We start from the raw sequence: 26,986 nt of genomic DNA, 5'->3' as shown, positions 1-26,986 counted from the left end.
AATACGCCCGCATGTGCTCTCCTCGCTCTATTTTTTTTTTTTTTTTTAAGGTAGAACTTCCCACCATAGGCTGTGCATGTCCTGGAATCCTACACTCACTGTGATCTAAGCCAGAGTTTATATTTGGACAGTTATTCTGAGAACTGTAATATTACTAGTTCTGGGCTGATGAATGAGTCTATAGATGAACTGAGTAGTATAAGCAGATACACTATTTAAAAAATTGCTGAGAATTTATGAGAGCTTTTAAAGTGTGAGTATATTCTTTCTCTGTCCTTATAACTAGAAGAAATGTGTTTGGTATCAGTGGAGATTAATAGGTTAATAGGAGAGTTAAAAGAAAAGTCCCTGGATTGCAAAATCATGTTTCACATATCAACAAGGAATTAACAGGGAAAAGAAAATATGAAGTTTTACAAAAATTCTTGTGGCCAGTGCTATAGCACCCGCCAAGGAGATGAGTTTATTTCTAGTCTAGTTTATTCCTAGAAAACAAATGTAGCAAAGGTTAATTTTTCTGTCACTGACATACTGAGCCTGTATTTTTCTGTTAGCAATGATTTTATCACTTTAAAAAATTATGCAATATATTACACTCCTTCCCTTTCTGCTAATCAATGTTTCACATTAAAAATTTTTAAATGCCCTTTTTAGTGAAAGTAAAACTTATTTCCAGAATTTTAAATAAAGTTGTTGGAAATATTATAAATTGTGGTTTTCATGAGAAGGTGTTACCTGCCTTCTTCAACATTGGGATGAAAAACAAGGCTAAAATGCCCAATAGCAAGCTAGAACTCCTCCACCATAAATTGGTTGACTTTTCAGTCTGAAATACGATTCTACAACCCAAGTAATTTCAGGCAGCGATAAAGAAAAAGTGGTATGTAATATTAACAGCAAAACTCCACTAACTTACTGAAAGCAATTTGGCCCAAATACAGTGGCGAGGTTGTGGATGTTCATGCGATTCTGCACATGGTGCTTGGCTACTTTTGTCAAGAACTGGCATAGGTACTTGAGGAGGCAGTAGTGGGTGTCTGGCAGCTCTTCTATTAAGTTTCTTAAGCTACTCTCCTGGGCATCATTTCTGTCATCTGGAAAGAAAAAGGATAAAAAATGCTCTCAGGCATATTTCACAGTAACAAAAACAAAAGCACAGAGGCATAATAAGGTCTAACATTTTATTCAGGAAAAAATTCCTGAAGACTTAAAACAGCCATTGGAAAAGGGGGGGGGGCAGTTTTGCCCTTTCTTTGATTTTAGAGCATTTAACTTTTTTTAATGTTAAAGATTTACTAACTTATTCAAGACATCCTAAAAATCACGAGCTTTACTCAGTGCATAAAATGGGTTCATATTTCACTTCTGTGTGTTCCTTACCCAAAATTAAGATAAAGGTTGGCTTTTTATCCATAGTGGAACCTCCCATTTGATTACTGTCTTCAAGTTGTTTAAAAACAAGAATCTCTTAGTTGAATAAAATTTACTACAAGAGACATTCCTGGGTCATCATGAACAAGACTAAACTTAGTTGTCAGGAAATCTGTAGCTAGAGAAAAATGAAGGAAACTTTTAATTTCTATATAGCTTTTTATCTCTCCCATGTCAGAGTTTAGAATTTGATATGTGCCTCTCATCAAAAACCAAAAATATCTAACAGTGAGCCAAAATTCAGACATATGGAAAGTTTCCTTCAATTCTCAGATTTACGTGTTTTGTCAATATCTAAATACAGTCCTTTTAGGCACATGTCTAAGACAATGAAAACTTAATCCAGTTACTACTAATATACATTGGATTCCTTAATTTAGATAGGTCAGCTGCTTTAGCCAGTCAAGTGAATAAGAAACAGTAAAGCGAGGCAAATGTGACACAAAGGAAGTGGACTAGTCAGTGGTACAAAATTTATGCATAGCATTAGGCTATCGAAGGAAGTGAAAATCCAGAAAACATGCACAAAGTCACAGAAAGTGTGGCTGAGTGGCTGCAGAGCAAGGATTAGGAAGGTAGGCTCAGGAGTCACTTTCTGGGTAAGGATCCTGGTTCTGCCACTATGTGACCTTAGACTCTATAGTAAACCATTTCCTCATTTATAAATGGAAATACTAACTACCTCATAGGGTTGTGATGAGGATTAAGAGTTTCAATTTGCAAAGTACTTAAAACACAGAGGTTGACACATGGTAAGCACTATGTAACTACTGTTAAACAGAGTAACTTCTTTTACTTTACCTTCATTAATTTGGTTTTAGGAGAACACTGAGGTTTTAATGAAATGCTTTTAATATGAGTCCATTTCACCCTTTTGAATGCTAGAATAAGGGATGCTGCCAAAAATAGCAATGCCAAAAATGTGTAGACTTCAATTATTGTTACAATCGTTTTGGAGAACATTCTATATATGATTGGAGTAATTATTTCTCACTGATCACCAACAACGTGATCCAATAATCTATACAAGGTTTATGGAAAAACAGTTTTCTTGATATTAGAAAATTTTCACATTAAATTACTTAAAAAAAAGAAATATATACAAATACTTTGATATTCCCTAAAAATATGTGGTGTGTTGCTTATGATGGCATTATTTTCCACTGAATTATGATCTTGACTATGTAAGAAATGGAAATAATTAAGTTTGGAGTAAAAACTGAAAACTACCCATTTCTCATACCTTTATGGTTAGAAATAAATATGATCTACAAGAAAATGAATTCTATTTTGTCTTTTTAATTTTCTTACAGTGACTAATCCAAAGTGAATCTGGATGTTTTCATGGGTGTGTACTGTCTGTTTAAAACTGTGGTTTAATTCCAGCATTTAAGGATACAGGCAACAGCATTCCAACAGCCTTGATAATGGGGCCGTTTGTCTTCTGGCTCTGAAATGAAACCTCAAATCCTAAGGCAGGCAATGTGTGAAGACACCAGATTGAATAAAAGAAATATTGAAAACAGCTATGAGTGGGACACCTGGGTGGCTCAGTCGTTAAGCGTCTGCCTTCGGCTCAGGTCATGATCCCAGGGTCCTGGGATGGAGCCCTGCATCGGGCTCCCTGCTCAGCAGGAACCTGCTTCTCCCTCTCCCACTCCCCCTGCTTGTGTTCCTGCTCTCACTATCTCTCACTATCTCTCTCTAATAAAAAAAAAAAAAAGAAAAGAAAACAGTTATGAGTTTATGACAATAACATCTTTGAAAGAGCGGGAGTACTTTCATCATTTACTTCCAATTTTTGAAATATGATAAATAATTTTCCCAGGAAATAAAACTGACAATAGGAAGGGAGACAAATACATTCAGAGAATCTCAAACTTAAAAAAAAAACATAATTCCTTTAGAGCATGAATGGAAGAATCAACAAATATGTTCTCAAAAAGAAAAAGTAGTTGAGGAAAAAGTATCTTCCGTCTCCTGTGATGGAAGACAGATTCAGTGATTCACTCACTAAGCGAGTATGTCAGTGTCTTCTACCTCAGAAGTTGTAATGGCAACACGCTCACTTTGAACCCTGAATATTCAAAATTTACCTCCCAACTCTGTTCAAATATACTGACAGTGCAGTAGAGACCTTGATTTATTAGCATAACATTTCTCATCACCTCTTTTCCTACTAATTATGTGTTAACATACTGAGAATCTGTAATTTGTGCTGTTTCTAGAAATGTGGTAAATATCACTGCTACACTCAGCCTGCAGCAATCTTATAGACAAGATTTCCAATACATGAGAATAACTGCTCAACACCTTTAAAAGAGGCTTCTAGGGGAGGCTGGGTGGCTCAGTTGGTTAAGCATCTGCCTTCAGCTCAGGTCTTGATCTCAGGGTCCTGGGATTGAGTCCTGCATCAGGTTCTCTGCTTGGTGGGGAGCCTGCTTCTCCCTCTCCCTCTGTTCTCTTTCTTTCTGTCTCTCCCCCTCTCGCTCTCTCTCTCAATAAATAAAATCTTTAAAAAAATGTTGAAAAAAAAAACCTAAGGAGGCTTCTAGAGGTATGCCTAGCACAGCAAGTGGGGGTGGGGATGATTGGAGGGGAAGCAGTATTGGTATAAATGTGCCTTTTGATGCCTGAGAGCAAAAGCTTATAATAATTACTTTATTATTGTTTGCATTATTTTTTGATTTGCTGATACCTAAATATAATAAACACTGCCTTGCCATTCATGTTCTTGCATTGATATTGGTAATTACAACGGCTTCAAGGTCTCATATTATTAGAAAAGTAAGCAATGCTTCTATTTTTGTGAACATTTATTCATTATACTTATGCTATGTGTGATATTTATCACAGCTTTCTGTGTGTCTGGCATTCTCTAGGGATACAGCACTGCAAACAAACTTTTATAAAAGTTATAATGGGAGAGAGACAGTAGTCTAATAATATATATGTGAGTGGTAACATAAATGCTCTGAAGAAATAGAAGGTAGGACAATGAGGAATAAAGCAGAGTGATATGGGAGTGGGAACGTTATTCCACTCAGCATGATCTGGGAAGGCCCCTCGGACATGGCGACAATTAAGCAGAGAGCTGAAGGAAAGAGGGAAGCGCATGCTAAGCAGTAGAAATGGCAAGGGTGAAGGCCAAGTGTTGGGAGAGTGGCAGGAAATGAAAACAGGAGACAGTGGAGGAAAGAGCTAGGGAAGATCATTACAGTCTTATTATAAACCATGTTCCCTCCCCTTCAACCCTGAGTGAGGAGGGTTTTGAGCTGTGAGATTTGCAAAGGACCACTCTGGTTGCTGTGTTGAGTCTGGACTGTAGGGGGCGCAGTGGAAAGCCGGCTGCTGAGCTGGGAGAGGCCAGACCCAGAGAGGCTGGTCGCCTGGAGCAGGTTGATAGCAGTGAGATGGTAATGCAGGGGCCAAATTCTGGATATAGTTTGTACCTTGTCTGTTTTACACATGGAAGTTGTTCATTTTATATATGAAAAATGCATGCATGGAATACACATTCAGTCATTCAACAACTATTTACTGAGTGGCTATTCTGTGCCTGGCACAATTCTAAGCATTTGGGATATATCCGAAAACACAAACAGAAATCCCTGCCCTCAGGGAACTTATATTCTAGTAGGTGAGACCTTAAGCAATAAAAACAGAATTCAGAGCACCGGTTGGGGTAAGGGTGGTGATTACAATATAAATAAGATTGTCAGCAAGGCCTCATTGAGAAAATATTTGATGTTTATTGGCAGTTAAAAAAAAATCCACAAACCAGCAAATGTAAGCTCATTCAGAGCTGGTTGGAGGCTGAGGTTTAAACATCTTTTAAAAGCCTTGCATATAAAAAGTGATAGTTTTAATAGACTGATACACACTTTTAAGATACACGGATAGTAACATTAACTAGTATACAAATAAAGAGACATCTATATTCCAAATATATCTTGAAGAAATAACGAATAATTTAGTCCATTTACACAACTAGCTGAGCTGAAGTGTTAAGTAGGAAGGGGATCAGCGTATTCAAATCATAACAAAAGTGTCATTTGGTGGTCAGAGGATAAGAATACTCAGCAATGAAATTCCACAGAATGGTCTCTGTTTGAAACAGAAGTGAAATGTACCTCTGCAGTTGTATTAAAATATTTTAACCGTTGGGGCACCTGGGTGGCTCAGGTGGTTAAGCGTCCGTCTGCCTTCTGCTCAGGTCATGATCTCAAGGTCCTGGGATCCAGCCCCTCCTCCCGCTCCCTGCTCAGTGGGGAGCCTGCTCCTCCCTCCCACTTGTGCTCTCTCTTGCTCTCTCTGGCTCTCTCTCTCTCTCTCAAATCTTTAAAAAAATATTTTTTAACTGTTTAAACTTATAGTTATTTCTAGAATTAAAATCAAATAAAAATTAGAATACGTTATAATTTATGAGCCAAAAGGTTTAAGAAAACTTTGCAAATGGAGTAATGGTTAATAATTGAAATAGTCATCATTTTCCTTAACATTAATCTTTTCCTAGGACAAGAACTTTCTCCACTAGTGAAAGCCACTTCAAATTATACAAGTTTTCTTGAAAGCTTTCATTTGTTGTTGGCTAAATTTCACCCATTTCTCAAGCTAAAGCACAAAAATAAAACAAGCACAGTATATATGCAGAGCAAACTACTCAGACTTAAAGACTGTGCCATGAAAACTTGCATCCCAGAGTAAGTAGCAAACACTGAACCATGTGACAAGTATTTGTTCTCATTAAAAAAAGATTATGATCATAATCAGCAATGCTGAACCTATATCACAGGATGGCACTTAACTCTAATCTGGACATTTATCCTGGTGCTTGTCACGTGCTTTGATTTTTCAATGGCCATGAAGTTATACTGTACTTACAACCTTAGCCTCAAGGAGAAAAAACAAAAACAAAAACAGGCAAAATGCTAATCTCTACCATGATATATCTCAGAGCCATGAGAAGGTCAACATTAAAAGAACCAAAATATTTAGCCTCATGGAGCCAGATTTATCGAAGTAGCTTTTTATTTCCTCATTAAGTCTCACAAAGGATTTATGAAAACTTGCTAATCTGTTAGATAGAACAATAAGCTGTTGCTGACTTTGAAGATGAAGAAAGGTCACAAGCCTGAGCATGTGGACAGCCTCTTAAAGCCAAGAAGAAGCTAGCAAGAAAACAGGGATCTTGGCCTTACAACTATACGGAATGGAAAAGTGCCAAGGATCCAAGTGAGCATGGAAGCAGCTTCTCCCCTGGAACCTTCAGATAAGAATCCAGGCTGACCAACACCTTGACTTTGGCCTTCTGAACCTGGAGTAGAGACACCAGCTGAGCCCACAAACTTCTCACCCATAGAATACTGAGATAATTTGTGTGGTTTTTAAACCATTAAATTTGTGGAAATCTGTCACAGCAACAATAGGAGCCTAATATATCTCCAGTTAGAGAGGACTAGACTGAAAGAGATTAATTGACTTGTCCACGTTCACACAGTTACCAAGTAGCCAAGTTGCAATTCACATGTGGCAGTCTGACCTCAGAGCATGTGATCTGATCAGTGCACTCTAACAAAGTTAGATACTGTCACTGTTACTATCATAGAGCAACTACCACACTGTCTCCTACATGTAAATGTTTAACAAATGTTTCCTGAATCAACAAATGAACAAGCAAAATTGGTAAGTGGTGGAGGTGGGAATCTTAATTCATTTATGATAAATTATAGCTTCTTAAGGTCCTGAGGTGCATAGGGGGGAATGTTTTAATAAAAACCTCCATGAATGTCTGGGCACAAAATGTTTTGTAGAACACATGAGAACAAAACATGAATTGTATTTCTTTCTAAATATGCAGGTGGAAAGAATGGGGAAAAATAATCATAAAATGCCAGCTACACTGGATTAGACTGGGTTTTACCCCTGCATTTCATACCCCAGGAATGGAATTACTTCTTTAGAGTGAAGAGAAGCTTATCTAAACAACATAATTATATTTTCTGGTTAATGGAATCGGTATATTTCTATATAAAAGGAAAGGTTATATGTTTACAGCTCTCTTGCAACCCTTGCCATGACAAAGTTCTCAAAGCCTTACATAAATTTCTGAAAGGACAGGATGATAAAGTAACTAATAAAATTTAATAAATTACAGTCTATTCTTAGACATTAATGAAATTGCAAATCTCATTCTGATTAGATTCTACAAATGCAGAGGTATATTTATTACTAAATTAGCCAATATCTACACTCAACTCCCGGCTCCCAGAATGAGCCGTCACATAAAGACAAGGACTGCAGGATGAAAAAAGAATTAGATGATACTTTACCTTTCAGTCCCATAGTACTCCCAATGATACCTAAATAGTATGTCAGCAAGTCTACTCTGTGGGCTTTTATTTACTGAATGCTGAATGCTTGCTAATGGGGGCAGACTGGCATAGATAAAAATGTAAGAAACACATGAAATAGGGGCGCCTGGGTGGCTCAGTTGGTTAAGTGTCTGCCTTCGGCTCAGGTCATGATCCCAAGGTCCTGGGATCGAGCCCCGCATCCAGCCCCGCATCGGGCTCCCTGCTCAGCGGGAAGCCTGCTTCTCCCTCTCCCACTTCCCCTGCTTGTGTTCCTGCTCTCGCTGTGTCTCTGTCAAATAAATAAATAAAATCTTAAAAAACAAAACAAAACAAAACAACGAAACACATGAAATAGCCTATTTGAAGTCAAAGCTGGGAGCTCCTATCTAGGCTAGATTAGAAACAAGCATTTACCAGCTAAAGAACCTGTTTATGTGGGAATGTCAGCACACAGGAGAATAGAAAAAACAATCATAGCACTTTGGAAGGGGAGCCTCCACAATATAATATGCTAATCTTGAACAATATTGGCAATATCCCAGCTAACAAACTTGGCTCTTTCCATAAATCTAGTGCTATATTAAATGGGCAAAGTACAGTAAGTGTATAATCTCAATGGGAATCACTTTACCACCAGTTTCCCACCCTCTAAAAGACTAGTGATTAAATGCTCAGCTGTAACGGACTTATCTGGTGTCATATGAGATAAACCATCAAACCCAGAGTTTTTAAGCCTCTTTTGAATGTTGCCTCTTTCTCCGGTAAGTCCTCAAATTGTTTATGGACTCAGTGTAAAGGTTGATTATTTCCATGGGTTTAGCAAAATACTGGTATTGAGAATACAGCTTAACAGCGTTGGGGCAGAGCTTTAGGTGACTAGCAAGCTAATCATTTGTCATCCCTTCAAATTGATATTCTTTAAACTTTCATTATTTTACATGAGTTGATTTTCTACTAATACAAATTATATATATAATACATACAAATATATACTTATACATATTAAAAATTCATTTACTAGCTGTTGTATTTCTCTTCCAGCTCAATTAAGATACTCTTCACATAAAAGCATTAGTGAAAAACACGGAATTAACTGAGGATTTCATTCAATTAACAATTCATTCTAAAAATCCCTAACAGACATTATCATCTTGGCCTTTAAGCAGCTGGTCTCCTCTCTGTTTTTCCTCTTCAAGACCATAATCTTTCTACTATTAAAAATTCTATTCCCTGTACTAGAAGAATAACTAAAAACACAGACAATAATAGGTGTTAGCAAGGATGTAGAAAAATTAAACCTTCATTCATTGCTGATGGGAATGGAAAATAGGACACCTATTTTGGAAAACCGTTCCTTAAAATGTTAAACAATGTCACTCTATGGTCCAGCAATTCCACTCCTAGGTAGATACCCAAGAGAAATGAAAACATATGTCCCTACAAAAATGTGTACATAAATGTTCATAACAGTACTCTTAATAGCCGAAAGGTAAAAACAACCCAATGTCCATCAATGGGTAAAGGTGATATATTCATACAACAGAGTATTAACCAGCCATAAAAAGGAAAAAAGTACTGATGTTCCAACATGGATGAACCTTGAAACACATGCTAAATGCAAAAGGTCAGTCACAAAGGACCACATACTGTGTGACCCTATTTACATGAAATGTTCCTAAGTCCAGGCAAATCTATGTAGCCAGAAAGATCAGTGTATGCTTAGGGCTGGGAGAAGTGGGAGAGACGTAGAGGAAGGGATGGGAGTATCTGCTAATGGGTCTGGAGTTTCTTTTTCTTCTGGAGTGATAAAAATGTTCTAAAACTAAATAGTCATGATGGTTGTCTTCTGAAAATACTAAAAACCACTGAATTATATGCCTTAAAAGGGGCAATTTTATGTTGTATAAGTTGTATCTCAATAAATTTGTTCTAAGGAAATTCTGTTGGCTTTAAAATCAAGTATAAGAAAAAGAAAGTCAGAGGAGACCTTTTAGTTAAAGATAAGCTTATCTACTCTTCTAATACCTCACTAAAATGACAATGAAAGAATTTTTTAAAAGATTTAAGCCATCAACACACACACACACACACACACACACACACACACTTTACAACCAGTTGTTCTAATGCAGATTAATTGCTCAACCATGGCCTCTCTATCCAAATTTGCATAATCCCACTCACTACTCGATGCTATCTCCTAGGGTCAAAAAGGAAAATAAAAGATTTATACATGGGCTCAGGAAACAAAAGATCCTAGATCTAGTTATCAGGATCTACAATCTTAGAGGTCATGGGGGGTTATAAAGACAAATAATATTTTCCTGTCACAGGGTTCTGGACGGAAGTAGAACCAACAGGAATGTCATCAAATGTATAGAGTCAGGTGTGGAAACCTCGTTTTCCTGGCACAACCTTTCCGATTTATTCCAGTGGAGGTTTTGCACATTTGACTAACTGGCTTCTTGGGCAGATATGCAGGTAGCAACCTCGAACTCTTTTCTGGGTTTAGGTCTACCCAGAAAAACAGAATAATTTATATATTTGGCATTGCTTATAGAAAACCTAAGAGGAACATACTGGAAATGGAAAGGGCTTAAATATGGAGTTTAGTATAATGATTCTGTTTTTCATAGAAACAGAGCCTGAAAGGTTTTAGAACAGACAGGGTTTTTCAGTCACTTGGATTCACTTCCCAAGTCTTTGAAATATTTGCCTCTCTTCTCGGCTGTTCTTTTTTGTCCTTGGGTGCTTATACTTTTTAAACATCTTACTGTCATTTTAGTGTATTCTGGGGTTGAATAATTTCAAAAGAAAAGGAATTTCTCAGTAAGAAGGAATTAACCCAGGGAAGTAAATATGTCGTATGCTTCCTATGGAGCTCATACTATCCAAAGAGTGATTACTTAATAACCAGTATTATAACTAGCCAAGAATTGTGTGGTACTTTTAAATTTGCAAGGCAGGGGTGTCTGGGTGGCTAAGTCATTAAGCGTCTGCCTTCGGCTCAGGTCATCATCCCAGGTATCCTGGGATCCAGCCCCGCATAGGGCTCCCGGCTCCACAGGAAGCCTGCTTCTCCCTCTCCCACTCCCCCTGTTTGTGTTCCCTCTTTTCACTGTGTCTCTCTCTGTCAAATAAATAAAATCTTAAAAAAATAAAATAAAATTTGCAAGGCAAAATTACTCAGCTAAACTCCAACAATAAAAATGGCATTATGATACATAGTATGGATAAAAGACAGGCTTAACTCAAACTTACTCTGGTGAATTCCTCACGTAATGAAGAAAAACATAACTCAATCTTAAGCACAACTCAGTTTATTAAATTAGATTTCTTTACAATTAGGCATTGTACTGATTAAAATGACCCTGTTATTAGGGTGGTTTCCTTAAAAAAAAAAAAAAAAAAAAACAGTTGCTGTCTAAATTATCAAATTCTCATAAGCTAAAATTCACAGGCTCTTAACTCTCACATATTGTTTGCACAGCTGCTACTATAAAATTCTGTTCCATTTAAAATCAAGTACAGGAGGAGAAAAAGGAAAGGGAGAATATCCATTTTAAGAGAAGGATTGATCACTTGCGTTCATCTAATTAAATCTTCTTCCCCAGAATCCACTAAAGTGACAGTAAGATGTTTTACAAAGTATAAGCACAAGGACAAAAAAGAACAGCAGAGAAGAGAGAGGCAAGTATTTCAAAGACTTGGGAAGTGAATCCAAGTGACTGAAAAACGCTGTCTGTCCTAAAACCTTTCAGGCTCAGAGGAGCCCTCCACCACCCTGTGCATCCAGGCACGCATGTGGTCTGACGGCAGGAGGGGTGAGGCTTAGTCTTTGGATACTGTTAATAGATTCTTGCATGCCAGAGATAGCGAAGGGCTAGAGCAAGGAGAACAGTTGAAAATGTGAGGACTAGTGAAAATCTGCTAAGAAAGGGCCCACTAGCATACTTCCTACTTCCCTGTTCTTGAGGAACACAATGGCTGAAAAGAAAAATATGTCTACATACAGACATTTGTGGGTCCCCAAATCAAATAGGTTACATTTCCCTCCATCTATACGCACTATCTAATCCTCCTAAAGCAAAGTACACCTTTGTCCCAATATACAAATGTTTTTCTTAAATCACAATAGCCAAGACCACTTATGTTTACATGAAGAGATGCACGAAATCCCACAGACAAAACAAATATAGGGAAAAGAAAACTTAAAAACAAACCCTTGTTAGTATTCTCAGAAAGATAGGATTAGGAATAGGATGTTATAAAAAAAGAATAGAGTGCTTTGAAAAGGAAATAGCACTAATAGTTTGGATATTAACAATATAAAACTAAAATTTAAAAAATGAGGTTGGAAAATAAAGTTGAGAAAATTTCATAGAAAACAGAATTAAGAGACTGTGATAGGAGAATAAGCATTCAAGATGGTGATAGAAGATCCCAAACATATCTCCTCCCACAGATGCAACCAATCTACAGCTACAAACAGAAAAATTTCCTCTGAAAAAGACCTGAAAAATAGTGGAACAGCACCTGCATAACAAAGTATAAAAGCAGCACACTGAGATGGGCAGGAGAGGCAGAGACATGGTCTCACACACACACAGAAAAAACCCACCTCAGGCATAGCAACCACAATAAAGAGGGATCTCAAAAATATGTAGCTTTTTCCTGAGAACCAAGGAGTTTGTGTCCCACATCAGGCACCCCAACTCTTGGGATCTACAATGGAGAGATAGGCTGCCAAAACATCTTGGCCTTGAAAACCAAGAGGGCTTACATGCAGAAGAACCACAGAGCTGAGGGAATGAACAGCCCACTCTCAAAGGGTGTGTAGGCGGACCCACTTGCTCCAAGACCTAGTGCACAAATAGCAGTTTCAATAGTGCCTACATCCACTGCTAATCTTAAAGCATCTGCTGGGGAGACAGGAACCTACTGCAACTCCCTGGGGATGGAGGCACTGGCAGGTGCCATTTTTGCATTATTCTATCTTAGTTGTGCCAGTGCTGGTGGGTGTCATCTTGGTACTCTCTCTCTAACCTGCTACCACTGGTAGGTACACTGCTGCCACAGCACCATCACAGCCAACTAAGTGAATAACCTGCCTCTTGTGCCACAACTGCAGCCCCATTACAGCTGCCTGGGCAAACACCCCAGCTCCCCTTGCCACAGCAGTGACCCCACCAAAGCTGCAGGTGTATGTAGCCCACACATGGGACGTCCCTTGAGCACCTGGCTCTAGAAGCCAGGGGTGATGCACATCTGGGCCCCATGGGTCAAATCCTACACATGGCAAGTCCTTCAAGACCAGGAGAGGTACCCATTTTGCCTAATATATAGAAATTAATATACAAAGTCAAATGGAATGAGGAGGCAGAGGAATATGTTTCAAAAGAACAAGATAAACCCTCAGAAAAGACCTTAATGAAATGGAGATTAAAAAAAAAAAAAAGTCTACCTGATAAAGAGTTCAGAGCAATAGTCATAAAGATGCTTATAAAACTTGGGAGAAGAATGGAAGAACATAGTGAGAACTTCAACGAAGAGACAGAAAACATGGCAAAAATATGAAACAGAAGTCACAGAGCAGAACAATACAATAGCTGAACTGAAAAATACACTAAAGGGGTTCAACAGCAGACTAGATTAAGTAGAGGAGTGGATCACTGACCTGAATGACAGGGCACCAAAAATCACCCAAACAGAGCAGAAAAAAGGAAAAAGAATTTTTAAAAAGGAAGATAGCTTAAGGGACCTATGGTACATCAAGCAGAACAACACCTGCATTATAAAGAACCCAGAAGGAGAAGAAAAAGAAAGGGGGCAGAAAACTTATTTGAAGAAATAATGGTTGAAAGCTTCCCTAACCTAGGGAACAAAACAGAAATTCAGGTTCAAGAAGTATAGGAGTGCCAGATAAAATAAACCCAAAGAGATCTACACCAAGACACACTATAATTAAAATGTTAAACGTTAAAGAGAATCTTAAAAGTAGCAAAGGTAAAACAACTTATCACAAACAAGGGAACCTTCCTAAAACTATCAGCTGATTTTTCAGCAGAAATTTTGCAGGCCAGGAGAAAGTGGCATGATATATTCAAAGTGCTGAAAGGAAAACAAAACAAAACAAAACTTCTAACTAAAAATACTCCACTGGAAAAGCTATCATTCAGAACTGAAAGTGATTAAGAGTTTTCCAGACAAGTAAGACCTAAAGGAGCTCATTATCACTCTTCCAGCTTACAAAACATATTACAAGGACTTCTTAGAGCTGAAATGGTGCTAACTAGTAACAAGAAAGCAAAATGGCAATAAGCACATACCTATCGATAACTACTTCAAATATAAACCAACTAGATTCTCCAATACAAAGATACAGAATGGCTAAATGAATTAAACAAAAAAAAAAAAAAAACACATCACTCATCTATAAGGAGCAAACAAGAGGCTCACTTCAGATTTAGGGAGACATACAGACTGAAAGTGAAGGGATGAAAAAAGATGTTCCATGAAAGTGGAAACAAATGGAAAGCTGGTGTAGCTATAGTTGTATCAGAGAAAATAGACTGTTGAAAAAAAGACTAATAAAAGACAAAGGACTCATAATTATAAAGGGGTCAAAACAACAAGAGGATATAACATTTGTAACTATTTCTGTACTCACCATAGGAGCACCTGAATATATAAAACAAATATTAACAGACTTAAAGGGAGATATTAACAGCAATAATAGTAGGTAACCTTAACACCCAATTTATATCAATGGATAGATTATCCAGACAGAAAAATAAGGAAACATTGGCCTTTAAATGACACATTAGACCAGATGGACTTAATATATACAGAACATTTCATCCAGAAGCAGAATACACATACTTCTCAAGTGAAGATTCTCCAGGATAGAACACATGTTGGGTCACCAAACAAGTCTCAAATTTAAGAAGATTAAAATCATATCAAGGATCACAAAATACACACATACATTAATGGAACAGGGTAGTGAGTCCAGAAATAAACCCATAATTTTATGGTCAATTAATCTACAACAAAGGAGGCAAGAATATATAACAAGTGTTGGTGAGGATGTGGAGAAAAAGGAACCCACATGCAGTATTGGTGGGAATGAATATTGGTGCACCTACTGTGGAAAACAGTATGGAGATTCTTCTAAAATGTAAAAATAGAAATATTATATGATCCAGTAATTCCACTACTGGTATTTACCAAAGAAAATGTCAACACTAATTTGAAAAGATATATGCATCCCTATGTTTATGGCAGCATTATTTACAATAGCCAAGATATGGAAGCAACTCAAGTATCCATCAATAGATGAATGGACAAAGAAGATATACTATGAAATATTATTCAGCCATAAAAAAGAATGAAATCTTGCCATTTGCAACAACATGGATGGACCTAGAAGGCATAATACTGAGTGAAATAAGTCAGACAGAAAAAGACAAATACCATATGATTTCATGGACATGTGGAATGTAAGAAACAAAAGAACCAACAAACAACAAAAGACTCTTAAACACAGAGAATAAACTGGTGGTTACCAGAAGAGGTGAGTAGGAGGATGGGTGAAATAGTTAGAGGGGATTGAGAATACATTTATCTTGATCAGCAATGAGAAATGTATAGAGTTGCTGAATCATATTGTATACCTGAAATTAATATAACACTATATTAATTTTACTTGAATTAAAAAAAGAAACCATATCAAGCATCTTTTCCAATAACAATGGTATGAAACTAGAAATCAATTATAAGAAGAAAACTGGGGGGGGGAATCAAATATCAAAAAGGTAATACAACAGTTCAAAAATGTATGGGATGGGGGCGCCTGGGTGGCTCAGTCGTTAAGCGTCTGCCTTTGGCTCGGGTCGTGATCCCAGGGTCCTGGGTTCGAGCCCCACATCGGGCTCCTTGCTCAGCGGGAGGCCTGCTTCTCCCTCTCCCACTCCCCCTGCCTGTGTTCCCTCTCTCGCTGTGTCTCTATCTGTCAAATAAATAAATAAAATCTATAAAAAACAAAAAACAAAAATGTATGGGATGCAGCAAAGCAGTACTAATAGGGAAATTTATAGCAATACAGGCCTACCACAAGAAAAAGAATCTGAAATACATAATCTAACTTTACACCTAAGCAGCTAGAAAAAAATAAATGAAGCCCAAATTAGAAGGAAACAAAAATCAGAGCAGAAATAGATGAAACAGAAAATAAAAGGACAATAGAAAAGATCAATAAAACTAAGAGCTGATCTTTGAAAATATAAACCAAACTGACAAACCTTTAGTTAGACTCACCAAGAACAAAAAAGCACCCAAAATCAGAAATGAAAGGGAGAAAAGTTACAAGTGATATCATAGAAATTTAAAGATCATAAGAGACCACTATGAACAACTATATGCCAACCAGTGTCATAACATAGAAAAAATTGATCAATTCCTAGAAACATGTGATATTCTAAGACTGAATCATGAAAAACAGAATATCTGAATAGACTGATTACTAGTGAGGAAACTGAATCAACAGCGAAAAAAAAAAATCCCAACAAATGTCCAGGACCAGATAGCTTCACAGGTGAATTCTACCAAACATTTAAAGATTTAATACCTATCCTTCACAAATTCTTCCAAAAATTGAAGAGAAAGGAATCCTTCCAAACTGATATTATAAGGCCAGAATTACCCTGATCCCAAAACCAGACAAGGACACTACAAAATTACAAGCTAATATCCCTGATAAACATACTTGTAAAAATTCTCAGCAAAATATTAGCAAACCCAATTCAACAATACATTAAAAGGATCATACACCCTAATCAAGTTGTGCCAGGAATTCAAGAATGGTTTAACATCCGCAAATCAATCAATGTGATATACCATATTAACAATATGAAGGATAAAAATCATATGATCATCTCAATCGGTGCAGTAAAAACATTTGACAAAATTAAATATCCATTTATGATAAAAACTTTTAACCAAGTGGGTATAAAGGGAATGTATCTCAATATAATAAAGGCCATATATAAAAACCTACAGTTAGCATCATACTCAAGGGTAAAAAGTTGAAAGCTTTTTTTCTAAGATCAGGTAAGACAAGGATGGCCACTCTCACCACTTTTATGCAATATAGTATTAGAAATCCTAGCCACAGCAATTAGGCAAGAAAAAGAAATAAAAGCATTCAAATTGGAAAAGGAAAAGTAAAACTGTCACTATTCACAGATGACATAATACCATATCACAAAAACCTTAAAGACTTCACCAATTAACAGTTAGAATAAATGAATTCAGTAAAGTTGCAAGATACAACGTATCAGTGTAAATATCTGTTAGGTATCTAAACACTAATAACAAACTATAAAAAAGAGAAATTAAGAAAATAATCCCATTTACAATTATATAAAAAGAATACCTAGGAATAAATTTAAACCAGGAAGTGAAAGACCTGTACACTGACTACTACAAGACATTATTTAAAGAAATTGAAGAAGACACAAATAAATGGAAAGGTATTCCATGCTCATGGATCAGAAGAATTAACATTATTAAAATGTCCATACTACCCAAGGCAATCTATAGATTCAATGCAATCCCTATCAAAATTCCATTGGCATTTTTCACAGAAGTAGAACAAATAATCCTAAAATGTGTATGGAACCACAAAAGCCTTGAATAGCCAAAGCAATCTTGAGAAACAACAATGATGGTGGTATCATGCTTCCCGATTTCAAATTATACTGCAAAGCTACAGTAATCAAAAACAATATAGTATTAGCATAAATATAGACACAGAGATCAATGGAACATAAACAGAAAGCCCAGAAATAAACCCATGCATATATAGCCAAGTAATTTTCAACAAAGGAGCCAAGAACATAGAATGGGAAAGGACAGTTTACTTTTTTTTTCTTGAACATCTTTAAAAATGTGTTTTTTTTTTTTTTTAAATCAATTGGGTACAAAGTGTTTCACAGGTTTTAATTCTCCAAACAAATACTCAACCCTTTGCCCATGGCACCCCCTGTTTCAATGGTCTTTCTGGTAATCCACCATTTTCCCCTTACAGAAAGTTAATGGCTCAGAATAGACTCTCCTACAGAATTTACCAACACTAACAGATTGCTTAGAATAGAGACCTAGAGAAACTAAGAAGCAAGGTTCCTTCTCAGTGAGGATAATAAGAATCCCTCTAACGGCAGTAGACTTCCCATAGATACCACAACAAAGCACCATCAATTGCTGAAAACTAGAAAATAAATATTATTTCCAATAGTATTTCATTTTCTATTGGAAAAGTCTTCAAATTACATTAAATAAGTCTCTCTTCCCCTAAAGAAACAGTCTAGCTTTTATTAGGATGCCTGTAAAAAGTAAGTAACAGCAAGCACACAAAGTTAGTTTAACAGCACAGGGCAATGAATTGCATCCACTCACTCCCTAGAACCAAACTGATAAACTGTGCCACACCTGATTATATATAGCAGCATGACTGAAATAACCAAGCAAAAGATGATACATTCACAACTTATATTTAGGTGATGATCACAGGTTTATGAGAGTAGATCAGTCCAATAAAACAGTAACATAACAAACAGGGCAAGACAGATACCAACATTTCCCTATCCCTTTGCCAGAAGAGTTTTGATCCATATTGCAACAGTGCAAACAGGACATGTGACATTATATGTTAGACACTGCAGAAAAGTAACATTTAGGGAACAAAGCTTTTTAGTAGTAAATACTTCAAGTTGCCTTCTTCCCCAGTGATAGCAAATAGCTGATATTAAGCGTTTATTTTAAACTGGTACTAAAGGAATGGAAATGCAAAATTTTTAAATCAATGGTTTGTACCCTGGAATTGAAATTTCTTGAACTAGAAAAAGTGATTAATACAACATCATTTTATAAAAGTCTATGAAATAAAGTTAACTGTAAACAGATTCTTTTTTCATATCCAGACATTGTTTCCATCTATGTACAACAAAGTATACTTGGCTTCAACCCTTCCCTGCCTGAATCCATCTTAAATCTTTAAAGCAGTAAAATGCTTTATTTCTGGTGTTGCTACAAGTACTATATTACCATACTCCTATTACAGAGTTTTAGAAGCTCAAATCAGGCAGACACTTATAGCCAAGATCTGCTTTTCACAGTTGAAAACAGAGCTACCCTCCGACCCAGCAAATGCTCCACTGGGTATTTACCTCAAAGATACAAATGTAGTGATCCGAAGGGACACCTGCACCCCAATGTTTATAGCAGCAATGTCATGTCCACAATAGCCAAACTATGGAAAGAGCCCAGATGTCCATCGACAGATGAATGGATAAAGAGGATGTGGTATAGGGGCACCTGGGTGGCTCATTTGGTTGAGTGGCTGCCTTCAGCTCAGGTCATGATTCGAGGGTCCTGGGATCAAGCCCCACATTGGGCTCCCTGCTCATTGGGGAACCTGTTTCTCCCTCTCCCTCTGCCCACAGCTCCCTCTGCTTGTGTGCATGCTCTCTCTCTCTCTCTGTCAAATAAAGAAATAAAAATCTTAAAAAAAAATGATGATGATGATGTGGTACATATATATACAATGGAATACTACTCAGCCATCAAAAACAATGAAATCTTGCCATTTGCAACGATGCGGATGGAACTAGAGGGTATTATGCTAAGTGAAATAAGTCAATCAGAGAAAGACAAATACCATATGATCTCACTGATAATGTCAAATTTAAGTAACAAACAGAGGATCATAGAGGAAGAGAGGAAAAAATAAAACAGGATGACATCAGAGAGGGAGACAATCCATCGAAGACTCTTAATCATAGGAAACAAACTGAGGGTTGCTGGAGGGGAAGGGGTAAGGGGATGGGTAGGTGGGTGATGGACATTAAGGAGGGCAGGTGATGTAACGAGCACCGGGTATTATATAAGACTGACGAATCACTGACCTCTACCTCTGAAACTAGTAATACACTATATGCTAACTGAATTTAAATTAAAAAAAAAATCTGCTTTACATGTCCATAAACTTATTAATAAGCAGCCTAAACAGTAACACAATATACTGCATTCTGTAGTGTATAAATAAGCAATATCCACTTTAACTGCCAATTCTGCCTTATAGATACTTTAAAAAATTATTTTTGCATAGTTTTAAGTGCTACCAACAATCACAAATGTGAAATGCTTCCAAAAAGAAAAAAAAAGTCAGGGACAATCTCTTTAATAAATGATGCTGGGAAAACTGGACATGTGTCAAGAAATGGAACTAGACCACTATCTTACAACGTACAGGAGAATCAACCCAAAGTAGATTAAAGACTTGAATGTAAGACCTGAAACCATAAAACATCTAGAAGAAAACAAAGGTGATAACTTCTTGACACTGATCTTGGTATTGAATTTTTCGATCTGACTCTTTAAGACAACCAAAAGCAAAAATAAGTGGGACTACATCAAACTAAAAAGCTTCTGCATAGAAAGAAAATAAAAAGGTAACCTACTAAATGGGAGAAAGTATTTACAAACTATATATTTGATAAGGAATATCCAAAATATATAAAGAACTCAAGCATCTCAACAGCAAAACAAAACAAACAAAAATCAAAACAATCTGATTTAAAAATGGGCAGAGGATCTAAACACATTTTTCCAAAGACATACCGATGACCAACATACACATGAAATGTTCAATATCACCATTATCAGGGAAATGTAAATCAAAACCACAATGAGATATCATCTCATACCTGTTAGAATGGCTATTATCCAAAAGACAAAAAAGATGTATTGGAGAGGATGTGGACAAAAGGGAACCTCCATACACTGCTGGTGGGAATGTAAACTGGTGCAGCAACTATGAAAAACAGTATGGAGGTTCCTCAAAAAATTAAGAATAGAATTACCATATGATCCAACCATACCACTTCTAGGTATTTATCTGAGGATGACAAAAACACAAATTTGAGAAGATATATGCATCCCTACAGCATTATTTACAGTACCAAGGTATGGAAACAACCTAAAGGTCTGTTGATGGATGCATAGATAAAGATACATACAATGCAAAATATTACTCATCCATAAAAGAGGGAAATCTTATGATTTATAACAATGTGGATGGACCTTGAAGATATTATGCTAAATGAAATAAGTCGTACATACAAAGACAAATACGATTTATACAAAGACAAATATGATTTCACTTATATGTGGAATATAAAAAGTAAAACAAACCAAGCTCATAGATACAGAGAGTTAGATTGGTGGTTATCAGAAGTGAAAGGGTTCAGGGGTGGAAGAAATGGGTGAAGGGGGTTGATTGTATGGTAACAGATGGTAACTAGACTTATTGTGATGACCACTTTGTAGTATATACAAAGATTAAATTATTATTTGTACACCTAAAGCTAATAAAATGTTATACACCAATTTTATCTCAAAAAAGGGGGGGGAAAAGGCAGTGAAAGACACTTGAAGGAAAATAAGAAAGATAATACAGGAAAATTTCCAAGACCAAAATACAGTATTTTCCAGATTGAAGGGACTTACTAAGTGCCTGACAAAATAGATGAAAAAAGACTCCAGGAAAGAGCAGGTCCAGGAAAAAATACTGGTGAGAGAATCTCAGAATCAGCACTGCTACCAAATTAGGTGGGTGAAGAAAAAGGGCCAAAGAGGAACGCCCCCAGATATAAAGAATTGATAAATTATTTGAAAAATTTTTGAAAGATTAGTGGATTTACTGGAAAAAAATTGCAGTTTGAAAAAAAATCTACAGGTATGTTTTCACTCACATAATTTTCTATAAACCTAAGACACTATTTTTTTTTTAAAGATTTTATTTATTTGACAGAGACACAGCAAGAGAGGGAACACAAACAGGGGCAGTGGGAGAGGGAGAAGCAGGCTTCCCGCTGAGCAGGGAGCCCGATGCGGGGCTCGATCCCAGGACCTTGAGATCATGACCTGAGCCGAAGGCAGACGCTTAACGACTGAGCCACCCAGGCGCCCCAAACCTAAGACACATATTAACATTAAGTAGTACATCACACACACACACACACACACACACACACACACACACACACACACACACTTATGTAGTCATAACAAGTCAAACATTAATTAGGATATCAGCTAAACTTGTCATATAACACTACTGGAAGAAATTGTTTGGAGTAAGTTACATTGTCACTTACTAGAGCTAATTCTACATATTTCATAAGCAGAAGTGATGAGATAATGTCTACAAGAAATTAAGATATAACATTATAAGAGTATTATCAAATGGAAGCAAATACCAAAGAACAGCTAAATAAATGACATCTGATTTCCTCTAGGAAAGAATTGAGGGCTGCCAAAGGGTGTGTAGGGGTCAGCTAATTTTCTTTAGGAGTCTTAATTTTATTTGATTTTTTAAAAGACTATATGCATCTATTACATAAAATACTTTCTTTAAATAGAGGAAAAATATGTCCAAGGCAATGAAGTTGCATTTTATTGAGAGTAATAAGATTACTTAAGAATGGCCATTTCACTGTTTGATTAATTTTACTGAAAGATGACCTAATCCAACTGTACTTACACCCCAGCCAACACATACACTGTGCTTACTGTTGAAATCATGTGCCTGTGTTTTCCAGACACCTTTGTTCCTGTAATCCTCTCTTCCTAGAGTGCATACTACCTGTGGGAATTCTAGCAGTCCTCCAAAGCCCAGCTGAAGTACTGCCTTCCTCCTCCACAAAGTCCTGATCATCTGTCTTACAAAGGGTTTCTCCCTTTCAACCCTACTCAAATCTGTGGATCCTGACTTGCTATGTATACATTCTATTCCCAAACAAAACTGCAAGCTCACTGCTGGCAAAATACCCTAATGTTTTATGTAAGCAATAAAATACTAAAGCTAATGCCTTGACCTCAAATTAATAATTGGAAAGGAATTTTTTAATCACCAATTTCATACACATAACAGGCAATGTTCATTTTGCATGCTTCAATTTTCATTAAAATCATACAAAATATTAAAAATTAATAACTTGCAGCCGATACAAAAATATTCCCAAGTCCATCTTGTGTCATTTGCCAACTCAACCAATAATAAAAAATTCAAAGAGTTTCAATTAATTGGGACAAGAATTTTGAAATCTTTATCCTAACTTCAAATTTCTCTTTTCCTCTTTCTTAATCATTAGTCAGGAAGTGCACTTATTCTTCTCTAACTCTTTTGTAATTTTTTTAAAAAGAGATGGCAAAGTTAGGATACAGAAAAGGTAAAGAGACAAGTTTTAAGCTTGAAAGTAAAAACGTGGAGGGAATTGCACTAAATGGTTTGCCTTCTTATAAACAAGAAAACAAGGGGCAGAGGTGTGGGCTGAGGAGGAACTGGGACATAAGCACAGCAAAGGAAGACTGCATTAAAGATGTGAATTGCAGGGTGCCTGAGTGGCACAGTTGGTTAAGTATCCAACTCTTGGTTTTGGCTCAGGTTGTGATCTTAGGGTCATGAGATCGAGCCCCACGTTGGGCTCCATGCTCAGGGTGGAGTCTGCTTCAGACTCTCTCTCCCTCTCCCCCTCCCCCCCCTCAGATAGATAGATAATGCGGATTCCTACATCCCATCTCTATAGAGGATGATTTAATTGGCATGTGATAGGGCTTGATCTCTGGGCTGCCACAGTTGAGAAGCACTGGCTTAACCTTTATTAAATATTTATTTTTGTTCTAAGTGTTTGCATGGATAAACTCAGTTTACCCAATGAGCTCAGGAAGTACACACTACTACGATCTCCATTTAACAGTTAGGGAAACTAAGAGTGGTGGTTTTAAAATGTCCACAAAGCCTGACACTTCTCCCTTCAAAAGAGGGCACCAAATTCCCTTCCCCTTGAATATAAGCCAGATTATTGACTTGATCTTCATGAATAGAATGTGGTACACAAGATGCTATTTGCCTTCTGGGGCTCAGTCATTAAAAGGATAGCTTTCATCTCTCTCGAGTTGCTCATGCTGAGAAAAGCCAGCCAGCAGCCAACTGGAGAGACCTGTATAGAAGAGACCTGTGGCCTCCTGCCAAGAACCAGCACTGAATTGGAGCCATATAAGTGAACCACCTTGGAAGCACATCTTCTAGCTCCAGTTAAGCCTTCAGATAATTGCAGCCCTTGACATTTCTTGATAACTTGACAGACCCTGAACCAGTACTGCCCAGCTAATCTACACCTAAATTTCAAACTCACAGAAACCGTGAAAGAAAGTAAGTGTTTACCATAGTTTTAAGCCACTTCATTTTTTAAAAAGATTTTATTTATTTATTTGTCAGAGAGAGAGAGAGAGCACAAGCAAGGGGAATAGTAGGCAGAGGGGGAAGCAGGCTTCCTGCTGAACAAGGAGCCCAATGTGGGACTTGATCCCAGTACCCTGGGATCATGACCTGAGCTGAAGGCAGACGCTTAACCGACTGAGCCCTCCAGGTATCCCTAAGCCACTACATTTTGGAGTAATTGTTATGTAGCAATAGGCAGTTAACACACTGAGACACAAAAAGGTTAAGTAATTTGATCATATTAATGCAGCTAACAAATGGCAAATGGAGATTTGAAAATAGAATGGATCCAGATCCTCTGCTCTAACCCACATGGTGGTATTTCTTTCTTCAAAAATGAAGATTATCCTGCCTATACCTTTTTAGTGCTGGTGCTGGGATGAAAAGAAATGATATAAATATCTGCTAGCAATTGAACTAAAGAGTCAGTAGTTATTTAGCATCTATTATTAACACTAAAAGGCATAAGTTCTTAAAGAGAATATTAAAATAGAAACAAAAAACATAAATTATCAATACAAATTAAGAAAACACACCCCAGTAAAAAATTTCCCCACAGAAAATCATTTATTTTAAACTCATTTTGTTACTTCCAGCTACGCCAGTCATTTAAGATTTCTAATACAAAAACATCAATTTTGTAATTTCTCACCAATTTAATTAGTATCCACCATAGGTTTTTGCTATTTTTTACCCATACATTCATTAAATTGTGATACATTTTTAAAAACACAGTGTTATGGACTAAATTTTATCCATAAAAAAGTCACAGGTTGAAGCCTTAACCCCCAGTGTGACTCCATTTGGAGATAGGGCCTTAATGGAAGGTAATTAAAGTTACATGAGGCCATAAAGGTAGGACCCTAGTCCAATGCATTGGTGTCCTTATAAGAAAGAAAAGAAACACCGGGAGAGCTCACACACAGAAAAGGCCATGTGAGAACACAGTGAGAAGGTACCATCTGCAAGCCAAGGAGAGAGGTCTTATCAGAAACCACCCCTGCCAGCACTTTGATCTTGGACTTCCAGCTTCCAGAACTATGAGAAAACAAATTTCTGTTGTTCAGATGAGTCGACATAGAGGACTATGAAATTCAAATCTTTACCTTTCATCCCTTTCTCCTAAGCACTGACAGTCATTTTAGTCATCTATTTAAAATGAGGTCCTCTTCATGGCCTCATAATTACCTTCCCCTTGTGACTTCCATTATTTATATTAATGGACCAACTGTCAAGATGCCACATCGGGATCTCTCTTCCTTCCTCAATAGCAATAGCAGGATCTGAGAAAGATGACTAATAAAGCCCCACAAAGAGATCATCAGACCCTACCAAGCTAATAGCATGTGAGACTTTGGCTTAAGTCCCAGATTCACCTGAGGACAGGTAAAGGAGCATTAGCGAGCTGCGAAAGTTCATGACTGTGCTTCTTCCTTTCCTGACAAAAGATCAGGTCTGACAGCCTAAAGCATTTGAATAAGTAAAGGCCCCACCCTAGGTACAGACTGAAAAGATATGAATTACTATAGACAAAAAAACAACAGTTGCCTCAGGTCTCCTCAAAGCACTAAATTAGCAGGGAGCTCTCCCTGGTGCTACTTCCACTTTATCTTAAAACGTTCTTCCTGATTTATTAGTTTCTACTCACAACAGTGTGACAAACTGGTCTTCTGGCAGCACGGCCCTCCCCAAACATATGGACATCAGGGTTGGGCCACCACACTACTCCCTAACAGTGGGTTAGTTCTTCACTGTTCTTCAAGTCACATAAACTCAAAACTGTAGAGTTATCTCTGACTCCTTTCTTACTCTCATTAACTACTGGCCACCTGTAATGTTTATGTTTTCTTTAAAATTCCATTACCAGTTTCTGTTGGGATGCTGAGAAAGTTCTGGAGATGGATAGTGGTGATGGCTGTACAAAAGTATGAAGTGCTTAATGCCACTGAGGTGTGTACTTAAAAGTGGTTAAAATAGTCCATTTTATGTTACATACACTTTACTACAATTTAAAAAAATTCCACTGCCAATTATTTGTCAGATGCAGGTCCTTAGGACCAAGACCTAGGTTTCTGTGGGTCTTCTAGAGATTCTCCCCGCACCTTCCCATCCATCCATCTTACAGAGCACCGCTAAAAATATTGCTTCCATCCTAGGACTTCTTTCTTCAAAAATGGACTGTTTGTAGGTCAATATTAATTCCTTAACCTAACATTCAAAATGCTCTATCATCTAGTCTCAGCCTACATTTATTTATTGTTTGTTTTGAAGAGAGCACGAGCATGTGAGGGGGGAGGGGCAGAGGGAAAGGGAGAGAGAGAATCTTATGCAGGCTCCTCGCCCAGTGCAGAGCCTGACTCAGGGCTTGGGGCTCTCAAGATGGAGATCCTCCATCCTGAGATCATGACCTGAGCCAAAATCAAGAGTTGGATGCTTATCCCACTGAGCCACCCAGGTGCCCCTCAGCCTACTTTTAAAGTTATTCCATTTGCTAATTTCCTGTAGCTATGCACAGCTCTGTTAGACATTTCTGTCTCACACTGACAGTTTTTGCTCATGCCCTTTTCCTTGCCTATATGATTTTCCTCTCCATCCAAAGTGATGTGCCCCATTTTACCTTTTCCACAAAGTGTTCTCTGACCACCATAATCCAGACTGATTTCCCTCTCTCCTTGTTACCACTGACTGGATGTCCTTACCACTCATTTGAAGTACTGTAGAATGTACACCACACACATTCCAACTCCTCAATTAAAATCACACACTCCTTAAAGTCAGAATGTTTAATCTTTTATTTCTTGGTATCATCCTGCGTCTAAGTAGGAGGGGCTAAATAAATAATGATGGACTGATC

At 37.2% G+C, this 26,986-nt stretch overlaps 1 protein-coding gene across 1 annotated transcript in view; it reads right to left on the bottom strand.

Moving 5' to 3' along the window:
- Positions 1-912: 912 nt before the first annotated feature.
- Positions 913-26,986, bottom strand: part of LOC114220140 (protein FAM13A-like) — a 40,363-nt gene continuing 14,289 nt past the window's right edge. Inside the window, exon 5 of the mRNA XM_028117827.2 lies at positions 913-1,094. Within this exon, the coding sequence (XP_027973628.2) occupies positions 913-1,094 (182 nt within the window). The remainder of the gene's footprint in view (positions 1,095-26,986) is intronic.

Source organism: Eumetopias jubatus, unplaced genomic scaffold (assembly GCF_037043125.1).
Source record: "Eumetopias jubatus isolate StellerSeaLion01/CBP00866 unplaced genomic scaffold, mEumJub1_p1.0 scaffold_2, whole genome shotgun sequence".
Classification (NCBI taxonomy): Eukaryota; Metazoa; Chordata; class Mammalia; order Carnivora; family Otariidae; genus Eumetopias; species Eumetopias jubatus.
Note: the sequence above shows the minus strand (reverse complement) of the source record. Positions and strands in the feature narration are given on the sequence as shown.